The sequence below is a fragment of the Oratosquilla oratoria genome, chromosome 29 (genome assembly GCF_046742065.1).
Source record: "Oratosquilla oratoria isolate Oo_2021 chromosome 29, ASM4674206v1, whole genome shotgun sequence".
NCBI lineage: Eukaryota > Metazoa > Arthropoda > Malacostraca > Stomatopoda > Squillidae > Oratosquilla > Oratosquilla oratoria.
In genome coordinates, this window is record NC_134805.1 from 15,562,066 (window position 1) to 15,574,716 (window position 12,651).

Consider the following 12,651-nt stretch of genomic DNA (forward strand, 5'->3'; position numbering starts at 1 on the left):
GAAATTATTTAAAAAAAATATTGGTCACACTAATAAGGCCGAGACTAGAATATGCGGCAACATTGTGGTCAACCAGTACCAAAAAGAATATAAAGAAAATAGAAAGAATCCAGAGAGCAGCCACAAAAATGGCACCTGCACTTGCAAACTTGTCATATGAGGAGAGATTGGATGAGCTGGAGTTACCAACTCTGAAGCAAAGAAGAGAGGTGACCTACTGACCATCTACAGACTCATAAAGGGCACAGAAATACTTGATAGAGAGGATTTGTTAAACTGGGACAAGAGAAGCATAAGAGGACATGGAAAGAAAATATAAAAAAACATAACTATAGAAGAGATCTGAAGAAAAACAGTTTTCCACAGAGTGGTAGACACTTGGAACAAACTGGACAATGAAATAGTTTATGCAAAAACTATTCATGAGTTTAAGAGCAAACTAGACACTGTGAAATACAAAGGGAGGACACCACGAGTGTAGCTTCCCTTCCTGCAAAATATAACTAGGTAAATACAACTAGGTTAATACCTGCAAAAAGGGTAGTTCACTAGTGCACTAGTTTTCACAGTGAATTGTTGCAATAATTGTCAAACATTAAGTTTACCACTTCCATATGCTTAGGGTGGCAAATAAAAGAGTTCACACATCAGTATTGGTACAATTTATAACAAATCTACATGGACAGAGTGTGTGAGTCTTTGACCAGTGCAAATACAAGACTGCCTACCCTGCGTGGGGTAGGTCCAACACACATTCACAACTTCCAAGCACAAACCTGCTAGGTGGCTTTATATGTACATATCTATATAAATAATTATACATACACAATACAGACTCCCATAACATGTTTAAAAAATTTGTACATGGATGGGGTGGTGTGGGAGGTAAAGGCAAAGGTAATGGGCAGGGGACTGGAGATTGTTAAAGAAAATGTAGAAAAATGGGAGGTGAGCCAGTTGTTGTTTGCTTACAACACTGCACTAGTGGCAGGGTCAGAGGGGGGATTAAGGAAGTTAATGATGGAATTTGTGAAGATATGCAGTAGAAGAAAGTTGAAGCTAAATATGGGTAGAAGCAAGGTGATGAGATGTACAAAGGGAGAGGATGGCAGTGAGTTACAAGTAAGTCTCAACAGAGGGAGGCTGGAGGAAGTGGATAGCTTTAGGTATTTGGGGTCATGTGTGGTAGGAAAGGGAGGAATAGAGGTGGAGGTAAATTGTAGACTGAGAGAAGCAAGTAAATACCTTGGGGGATTAAAAAATTTAATGAGAAATAAGTATCTGAGAATGAATGTGAAGAGGAAATTATATGAAGGGCTGATCATGCCAACAGCACTGTATGGGGCAGAGACTTGGAATTTAAGAGAGGCAGAGAGGAAAAGATTGAATGTATTTGAGATTAAATGTCTGAGAAGTATGGTATGGGTTACTAGGTAGGAGAGAGTGAGAAATGAGGTGAGGAGAGCAGGAGTGGAAAAGGAGATGGCAGATAGGGCTGATGGAAGAGTATTGGGGTGGTTTGGACACACGGAAAGAATGAGTGAAGAAAGATTAGTAAAAAGGTGTGGAAGGCAGAGGTGGATGGAGTGAACTTGAGGGGACGACTGAGGTTGAGATGGTTGGATGGGGTGAAGAAGGCATTGAGCAAGAAAGGGAATGTCTGTTGAGCAAGGAAGGGAGAAGGCAGGAAATAGGGATGAGTGAAGAGTGACTGGGTATAGATGATACTGTTATGCAAGGAAGGGAGAGATGGAGGGTGGGGGGTAAAGGGTGCTTATGTGTGAATGATATTTTGACAGCTTGAAGGGATTTCTCCCCATCTTTTTCTGCATGAGGGGGCAGAGAGGGGTGGTCGCTGATTAAGTGAAATGGCATTGCTGTGGATGTACTGCATCTTACTGCATTGCTTCTGACCCAGGGCAGTGAGTGGGCTACAGGGATGACTCATCATCCATGAGGAGTTAAGATGAGAGGGAAGAAGGGGTGTTCCTTTGACTTGGTTACCTCCCTTATAAGGGGGAAAAAGCTTTTGATATATAGATAAACAATTATGGTTAAGTAGGTGAGAGTGTTGCTACTTGTGGCAGAGGTCAAGAGTGGATGCAGTTTGAAATAAGTTCATATGCACACACACATACCAAGAGGTTTTTCCCCTTACAAAGAAGGTAGCCAAAGTCAAATGGCATAATTCCACTCCTATCTATTTCATCACCACTTTACTTTGCCAAAAGTCAAGGAAGGGCACATTCCATTAAATTCCCTACTTAAAAAAGAAAAATCTGTAAGGAAGCACCATCCTAGCCCTCTTTGAAAAGAGGAATTTATGTTGTTAAACCAAATCAAATAAAATCAGATAAAAGATGATCATTTAAGTATTTAATTTATGCCTAGATTTTTCATTGTGTCCTTGTATCAATGTATATTGTACTAGCCCATTGACAATATTGAGACTGCCCTTTGGAAAATATTGTAAGTTCAACATCATGTTGAAGATTAGAGACTTGGCATAGAGTTGAGTATACTGTACTATAGTACATTCCCTTGTATTTATCCATGACTCCAAGTCTCTCTTGCAAATTTTATTCATTCAGACACTTGAAAAAATTATTTTATGTTCTTTTTACAGCCTTGCCATTGTAACTCTGCCAGAATCCCACCATATGCAAGTCAAAAGTCAAGATCTTGAAAAGGCCAGAGACCTCAAATCTTCTGGAGTCATTCTTGCTCCTTGGCCCTACTGCAATGACCTCAGCATGAAGGAAGACCTGGACTCTCTTGAAGAACTCATAGAAACAATTCTCACAAACTTCACTGAATGTTAGTTTCATTATTTTTTCATAGCAGTCAGTATTCACAAAAGATGGATTACTATAATTGTATGAGACATAAGATGAGGAACAAGTCATGTGAAAGTTTGAGTATAGAGATTATAGTTACAAAAGGGTTTATCAAAGTTCTTGCATATCACTAAATATGCTTTCTTGGTTGGGAAGACCTGTGCATTTATTTCATCGTGCTGCACAGGATAAAGTTAATTTTTGTATTCCATCTCTTGATACTTTTTTGCCATAACATTTTGAACTCATATATGCTTAAGCATACATACATATACCAAGGCTTTTTCCCCCTTACAAGGGAGGTAACCAAAAAGAAAAAGGCATAAAATCATTCCCACCCATTCCATCCCTGAATACACTCCACACCCCTCCACCCTCCCTCTTATCTTAGAACCTCCTGGACGACGGGTCATCCCTGCACCTTGTCATTCAGCGACCCCCCCCCCTCTCCGTCCCCCCATGCATAAAAGGAGAAGACGGGGAGAAATCCCTTCAGGCTGCATCAACTTTTGCTCACACATACTACTTCACACCCCATCCCCCCACCCATTCCACCTCATGCATCACAACATCATCTATATACAACCATTCACCCCTGTCTTCTGTCCTCTCCCTTCCTTCCTCAACAGACATTCCCCTTTTCCCCAAAGCCCCCTTCACCCCATCCATCCACTTCATCATAGGACATCCCCTCATGTTCACTCCCTCCACATCTGCCTTCCATACCTCTTTTACTAGTCTTTCTTCACTCATTCTTTCCATGTGTCCAAACCATCCTAATACTCTTTCATCAACCCTATCTCCCAACTCCTTTTCCACCCCTGTTCTCCTCCTCACCTCCTCATTTCTCACTCTATCTAGCCTAGTAACCCCCATCATACTTCTCAGACACCTCATCTCAAACACATTCAAACTCCTTCTCTCTTCCTCTCTTATGTTCCACGTTTCTGCCCCATACAGTGCTGTTGGCACAATCACTCCTTCATTACACTTTTTAATCCACCAAGGCATTTACTCGCTTCTCTCAATCTACATTCTACCTCCACCTCCACTCCACCTTTTCCTGCCACATTTGCACCTAAGTATCTAAAACTATCCACTTCTTCCAGTCGCTCTCCCTTAATGCTCACTTCCAGTCTACTGCCACTTTCACCCCTTGAACATCTCATCACCTTACTTTTACCCACATTTATCTTCAGCTTTCTTCTATCACACACTCAAACTCTGTCACCAACTTCCTCAATCCCTCCTCTGATCCTGCCACAAGCGCAGTGTTGTTCACAAACAACAACTGGGTCACCACCCACTTTTCTCCATTTTCTTTAACCATCTCCAATCCCTGACCCAGTACCCTTGCATTTACCTCTTGCACTACCCCGTCCATGTACAAGTTGAACAGCCAGGGTGACAACACATCCTTGGTGAAGTCCCACCTTTACCTCAAACCACTCACTCTCTCCATTTCTAATCCTGACACAAGCTCTACTACTCTCATAAAAACTCTTGACAGCTCCTAGAAGCTTTCCTCCTATCCCGTATATCCGCTAAACCTCCCACAGTGCCTTTCTGTCTACCCTGTCGTAAGCCTTTTCCAGATCCATAAAAGCCCAAAAAACATCCTTCCCCTTTCCTATAGCTTTCTCACATATGTCTTACCACAAAAATCTGATCTACACAACCTCTACCCATCCTAAATCCACACTGTTCCTCACCAATTACTCCCTCTGTTCCTCTCCTAATCCTCTCAATCAAGATCCTCCCATAAGCCTTCCCAACTACACTTAAAGGTCAGATATCAACAGATATACCATTCACTAAAAATCATCGAAAAAGTACTTTTTAAAAGCATACAAATAAAGTTTTTACCTATTACAGAAGAATTTATTCAGAAAATTCACTTTTAATTGCGCCTCGCATACCACTTTTCCGAAGTCTAGATATTCAGAATAACAATATTGTTTGTTTGGCAACTGTGACGTCACAAACGCGGAATTCCCCGAACCTTTCCCGAAGCGCACGGGCGGAATGTTTCGAATAGCAGACGACGCAATGAAATGAAGACAAAACTGTTTTTTGCCAAATTTGATAAGATGTAGATGGTGGAATTATATAGAATACTGTCAGTATGTTTTTTTTATGTACATTAAACTGTAAATACAAAGAGTTATGGAAGTCTTGATATCTGACCTATAAAGGTCAGATATCAAGACTTCCATAACTTTTTGTATTTACAGTTTAATGTACATAAAAAAACATACTGACAGTATTCTATATAATTCCACCATCTACATCTTATCAAATTTGGCAAAAAACAGTTTTGTCTTCATTTCATTGCGTCGTCTGCTATTCGAAACATTCCGCCCGTGCGCTTCGGGAAAGGTTCGGGGAATTCCGCGTTCGTGACGTCACAGTTGCCAAACAAACAATATTGTTATTCTGAATATCTAGACTTCGGAAAAGTGGTATGCGAGGCGCAATTAAAAGTGAATTTTCTGAATAAATTCTTCTGTAATAGGTAAAAACTTTATTTGTATGCTTTTAAAAAGTACTTTTTCGAGCAATACGATGTTTTTTAGCGAATGGTATATCTGTTGATATCTGACCTTTAACATTGCATGTTGGGAAAAAGGATTGTGGTACTCCCCAAGGCATGCATAGCTCCTCTTGGGGATCGGTGCCACCTGCGTAGAGCTGATGGCCAGGGGTGGTTGCTGCTGTTTGGCCCCCAACCCTTGGGGGCCAAACAGATACTCTCTTCTCTTCCTCCACAACCACCAAATACCAGCCTCCGGAAACATATTCATAATCATATCACTCACCGCTCCATTAACACACTGCACACTGCTGCATGCCAGACCCCCTGATATCCACCCTTCTGAATCCTCTCTCCCACGAAAGGACAGAGTCCACCTGGCCAGACTGCGGTGTGGCCACCACCCAGCACTTCTAAGCTACCAGAAGAGGCTGGATGACCGCATTGTGAACAGCTGCCCAGGATGTAACACTTCACCCCATACCATACAACACATAATGGAAGACTGTATTATACACAATCATGCACGCAAACAACACAACATACACTCTATAAAGGATTTGTGAGAAAACCCAGTTTCGGCAGTGGCATTCCTTGGGGAGACGGGACTGCTCAGACAGACAGTCTAGGGAACGACAACAACAACACTTAACAAGCTAATCCCTCTGAAACTTCTACATTCACACTTGTCCCCTTTTCCCTTGTAAAGTGGAACTATACAGGCACTCCTCCAGTCCTCCGGCACTCTACTCTCTCTCCAGAAAACATTAAATAACCTCACCAGCCAGTCCACCATCACTGTACCTCCTTTTTTTTTTTTTAACATTCTGCATGGCATCCACCCAGACCAGGTTTCTTACCTGCTTTCATCATCTTAAGAACTGCCTTCACTTCATCCTTCCTTATTTCTCCTCCATTTTCCTCACTCATCATGGTCATTTTCTTAGCAATTCCCACTTCAGCTATCTTTCCCTCCCTATCCTCCTTCACATTTAGCAACTCCCTAAAATATTCTGCCCATCTTCCCCTTACTGCCTTCTCTTCCATTATCATCTCTCCATCTGCACCTTTTACCTTTTCTTCTCTACTTGATTTGCCTCCTCTTCCTCTCTTAATTTCTTTCCAAAACATCTTTTTATTACTTTCAAAAATTTCTGTCATACTCTTACCCCATTTCACATCTGCTCTCCTCTTTGCCTCCTTTACCTTTTGCTTTACTTCTCTTTTCTTTTCTTTTCTTTGTACCTCTCATATGACTCCCTCATCCTATTTTGTAACCAATCTGTGAAAGCTCATTTCTTCTCTTCTACAACCTTCTTTGTTTCCTCATCCCACCATTCACTACCCTTCCTTCTATTTCCTCCTGTCCTCCCTTGTTCCACACACCATCTTTGCACACTTTGTGACTCCCTCCTTGAACCATCCCCATTCCTCCTCCACTCTTAGCTCTACTCTATCCTTCACTCCCTCCCACTCCTCCCTCAGCTTCTTCTTGTTCTCCTCCTTTTCCTTTTCATTTACAGTGTGCACTCTAAGCACCTCCCTACCTTTTGTCCTTTTCCTCTTTCTCCATCTATCCTCCACTCTCAACTTACCTTCCCCATTGCGATTTTACAAGAAACAAAACTAAGACACTCACACAAAACACCATCATTTCATAATTACACCACCATCAGACAAGACCGGACTGACGGCAATGGCGGTGGACTCATCATCCTGATCCACCACTCCATCTGTTTTGTGGACACAAGTGCCACAACCAAAATTCTCCTCCCTACCACAGATAACACAACAGAAACCCAATCCATTCGAATCCGCACAGGCAACAATTCAACACTGACAATAGTTAACATGTACATTCCCCCCCAATCATCCCCCACAGTTCCAAACACCTTCAGACCTCAACTCAGCCAACTAACCTCAATCCCCAACCTGATCATGGGTGGTGACTTCAACGCCAAGTCGTCTGCCTGGTATGTCGACAACCCTGACACAGACAGAGGGCTTGATATACAGACTCAATTCGACTCATTGAATATCATGAACAACACGCATAATCATACACATATCCCATACCAAGCCCTCTACACTCCCTCCTCTCCTGATATCACCTTTTGCTCCCCCTGCCTAACCCCAACAACATCATGGAGAGTGGTCGGAGCCCTTGGCTCTGACCACCTTCCAATCATCATCACCACCAAAACAAGATGCACCCCAGCTGGCCACAGACACACTTACACCAATTACAAGAGAGCTAACTGGGAAGCTTTTACTGAAGAGACAGAACAACATTTTGAAACACTTAACAGTACACCAATCACAAACATAAACAATGCTGTGCACGCTTTTAATACAATCATACAAAACGCAGACAAGAGATACATCCCTAGAGGCAACAGAAAATCACACAACCCCAACTTCACACCAGAAATCCAAGGCCTCATCAGACAACGTGACACACTTAAACACGATACCCCCACACCTATCCCTCAAAACATAGCAGACCAAATACAAACACTAAACACTGTGATTGCTAATAAAATACATGAACAAAAAACACAAAATTGGCAAAACTTTATCAATACACTTGATCACAAAACAAACACCAGCAAATTGTACAAAACACTCAACAGCATCACACTATCCAACACTAACACTACACGCTCTCACGCAGCAATAATCACAACAACAGATAATCTACCCTCAAACAGACAACAAGCAAACGCATTCATACGTCATTTTGCACAGACGAGCCATCTTACATCTCACCCTGACGACCGACGCACCATTCGACGTAAGAAAGACTTCCCCACAGACTCAGACTATACACCCTTCATAGACAGTCAGACAAAACTCATAATGCATAATCTCAAGCACTCATCTGCCTGTGGCCCTGATAACATAAGCAACATCCACCTAAAACACATTGGACCACAAGGTATACACGCACTCACAAACATTGCAAACTACAGCTATTCACACAACACTATACCCGACATCTGGAAGCATGGTAAAATAATCACCATTCCAAAACCGAACAAAGACCCAACAATCCCAACATCGCACCGCCCAATCACACTTCTCTGCACCCCCTCTAAAGTCATTGAACGCCTAATACTTAAACTTGTCACACCATATATTCCCCTTGCTGACTCACAACACGGTTTTAGGCCACTACACTCCACAAACACTCTTCTGACAAACCTCACACAAAGAATTTTAGATGGCATCAATTCAGATAGGCCCCACCACAGAACACTTCTTATAACATTGGACATTAGTAAAGCTTTTGATGCTATCCCCCGCCACAACCTAACAAATAAAATATATAACACAGACATGCACAATAACACCAAAAGATGGCTGGCCAATTATTTGGCAGGCAGGAATGCTCATGTGTCATATAATGGCCAATCATCGCACATCAGAAACATTAAGAACGGAGTACCACAGGGCTCAGTTCTATCCCCCACATTATTTAATCTATACATGCATGACTTACCCACACCAGACACCTCAGAAATACAAATCTCTTCCTACGCAGATGACATAACAATCACATGCACACATCGTAACACAGACAAAGCTGCAGAAATAATCCAGCCTTACCTTGACACACTCAACACATGGTTCATCACAAACAGACTCAAAATAGCTCCAACCAAATCTACAGCAACACTTCTCACCAACTGGACAAAAGAACACAAATATATACCTCATCTCTACATCAACAACACTCTAATACCACACACAAACACACCGAAAATTCTTGGTGTAACATACGATACATCCATGTCTTTCAAACAACACCTCACAAACATAAAAAACAAATGCACACCTAGACTTAACGCACTTAAGTCAATCACTGGAACAACATTTGGACAAAACAAAGAAACTAATATAACAATATACAAACAATGCATACACTCAGTGATGAATTATGCGAGTCCTGCATGGGCTCCTAATCTCAGTGAGCACAAATACAACACCTACAGACCATTTACACCATGAAACAAAAGTCCTCAAAGTCAAGGACCACCTCGACATGAGAGGCACACAAACACTTGCTGCAGCCACCACAAACACATCACACCTGCTACACTACATAGCAGAACACCCACACACACCAAGAAACATTAAAACTACACCCAAAGACCTTTATTACGCACAGATACTCTCTCTTCTCTTCCTCCACAACCACCAAATACCAGCCTCCGGAAACATATTCATAATCATATCACTCACCGCTCCATTAACACACTGAAAGACAACACACTGCTGCATGCCAGACCCCCTGATATCCACCCTTCTGAATCCTCTCTCCCACGAAAGGACAGAGTCCACTTGGCCAGACTGCGATGCGGTCACCACCCAGCACTTCTAAGCTACCAGAAGAGGCTGGACAACCGTGTTGTGAACAGCTGCCCAGGATGTAACACTTCACCCCATACCATACAACACATAATGGAAGACTGCATTATACACAATCATGCACGCAAACAACACAACATACACTCTATAAAGGATTTGTGGGAAAACCCAGTTTCGGCTGTGGCCTTCCTTGGGGAGACGGGACTGCTCGGACAGACAGTCTAGGGAATGACAACAACAACAACAACAACAACTTACCTTCCACCAAAAAATTATCTGATATTCCCCACCCTCTCCCCTTAGCACATGTACATCCTTAACTCTTACTATCATAATCCTATCTACCACTATATAATCCATTAACGCTCTATCTACCACCCTTCTATCCACCACCCTCTCCCATGTGTACTTATGCTTGACTTTCATCTGAAACACTGTATTTGCTATCATCAACTCTCTTTCTTAACACATCTCCACCATTAACTCTCCAGTACGATTCTTTCCTGGAACTCCACATTTCCCAACCACTCCATCAATTGGATCATTTCCTACCCAAGCATTAAGGTCTCCCAGTACTATTACATTGACATTTCTCCCCAATCCCTCTATGCACTCATTTAAATCTATCTAAAAGGCCTCCCTTTCTTCTACACTCTTCTCACTGCCAGGCCCATATCCACTTACAAAAACCCACACTAACACTATACAAGATTTTAAGATATAACTTGATGTGGAGAGATACAAAGACGGGTCACCACGAGCATAGCTCCCCTCCCATATATTACAACTAGGTAAATACATCTCCTTTCCCATTTTCCCCTTCATCCATATTATCCTTGAGGAAACCTCCTACCACTCCACTACACATTTACCTATCTCTTCACTTACTAGAATAGCCACCCCTTCCCTCCCTCACCCTCTCTTCACTCCTGATAACCTCCCACTTACACTCCCAAACTTACACTCGCCCTTCCCTTCCAACTTAGTTTCATTCAAAGCCAACACATCCATCTTTCTTCTCACTAACATACTACCTATCTCTTCCCTTTTACTCTCATCTATACCACATCCACGCACATTAAAAGACCCAAACCATAGGGTGCTGGTTGGAAAACTCCTATACCCTCTTATGCCTTTACTATTTTTTTAGGAATGTCCCCTGTGGGGGCTACAGAGAGAAGGATGCCTAGTCCCAATCCCCGTCCCTTTTTTCTCGCCTCTTACAATCCAAGTGGAAATACCCATTTTTTTTTGCAAGTTTTACCCAGCTGTCCACAGCTGTACTTGAAAAGCTGAATTTTCTAATTTCATATTTTAATTCATCATCTAGGAGGAACCAAGATAAGAGGGGGGGGGGTGAATGGGAGTGGAGTTTGTGGAGATGGAATGAGTGGGAGTGGGTTTTATGCCTTTGTTTTTTGGATACCTCCCTTTAAGGGGTAAAAGCCATTGGTATATGTATGTATGTATGTTTTAGATATATTTAGTGTGACTATGAATGGGTGTGAGTGGGTGTGCCTTTAACTTGGCTACCTTTCTTACAAGGGGAAGAAGACGTTGGTATATACACATGACCCTTGTTAATCCAGATTTCGGTTTATCTAGAGAGGATCCGGGTAATAATTTGAGTCCGGACGGCCAACAAATGAATTCAAATAATGTATGCTTCAGGTACTGCCAGAAATACCCAATAGGTGGCGGCAGGCAGTTGTAAACAAGTGCAACCTACACTCATAAACTGTGTTTTGTCCGGTACCAGTGAACAGTTTTGTGCATTTTTTAGAATAAGTAGATACCTTAAAACTATTAATTATGCCTCCCAAGTCTATTAAGCATAAGTGAATGGCAATAACTGTGGCTTAAAAGCAGGAATTCATAAGAAAATTAGAGAAAGGAGCTAATGTTATGAGTGTTTGTGAGGATTATGGTGTGGCCAAGCAAACTGTGTTGGACATTAGAAAGTCAAGAGATAAGCTGATAGAATATTCTGCTAAGTACTGTGTGGATGCATCAGCAAGCAAAAATGGTAAAGGTGCACCAAGAAAAAATGTTAGGACTGGAAAAGGTTCTGCATTAGATGCTGAGGATATGAAGTGGTATGTGCAGGAGAGATTGGTGGGGATTAACAAGATATCTTGGTCCTGTAAATAGTGTAATTACATTGTACATATTGTCAAGGTAAACAAAATTATAGTTCTATTGTCTTTTATGTTTTTTCAGGATGGTTATTTCATTTTATTTGCATTATATACATACATTTGTGTTATTCAGACTTTTTCATTATATTGACCAGTTCCTGCACCACTTAGTCTGGAAAAATGAGGGTCAAATGTAGATATATAGTGACTATGTCACCCATTTCCTTTAGTTCCCCTAGTATTGTTTGCTCACTGTAGGTTTGGGACATTAGATGGCCATTCATTCACAATGGGCTAAGAGATTTTCAAAATGGAAACAAATGGGTGTTGGATGGGTGGAGAATAGGTGCATGCCTTAGCTGGCTACCTCCCTTGTAAGTGGGAAGAAACCTTTTGGTGTGTACATAAATAGACATAAGAACATAATAATGAAGGAGACTGCAAGAGGCCATAAGACCTACACTAATCAGTTCCATGTCCATTACCACCTGTCATCCCCATCCATAAAGCTGTCTAACCTTTTTTTAAAACAACCGATAGTTTCATTGCTCACTACATGGTTACTAAGTCTATTATATTCGTTAACCACTCAATTGGTAAGCCAGTTCTTGCCTATTTCCTTCTTAAATATAAAATTATCCAATTTAAATCCATTACTCTGAATCCTGCCTTGTTGTCTTGATATGATGACCTTATATGCGTCACCCTTATTAAAGCCTTTGATCCACTTGAACACATCGATTTGATCACTTCATTCTCTGCATCTGTCCAG

At 41.6% G+C, this 12,651-nt stretch overlaps 1 protein-coding gene across 1 annotated transcript in view; it reads left to right on the forward strand.

Moving 5' to 3' along the window:
* Positions 1 to 12,651, forward strand: part of LOC143040621 (voltage-dependent calcium channel subunit alpha-2/delta-1-like) — a 57,912-nt gene that overhangs the window by 25,328 nt on the left and 19,933 nt on the right. The window contains exon 6 of the mRNA XM_076211785.1: positions 2,627 to 2,817. Coding sequence (XP_076067900.1) covers positions 2,627 to 2,817 — 191 coding nt within the window. The remainder of the gene's footprint in view (positions 1 to 2,626; positions 2,818 to 12,651) is intronic.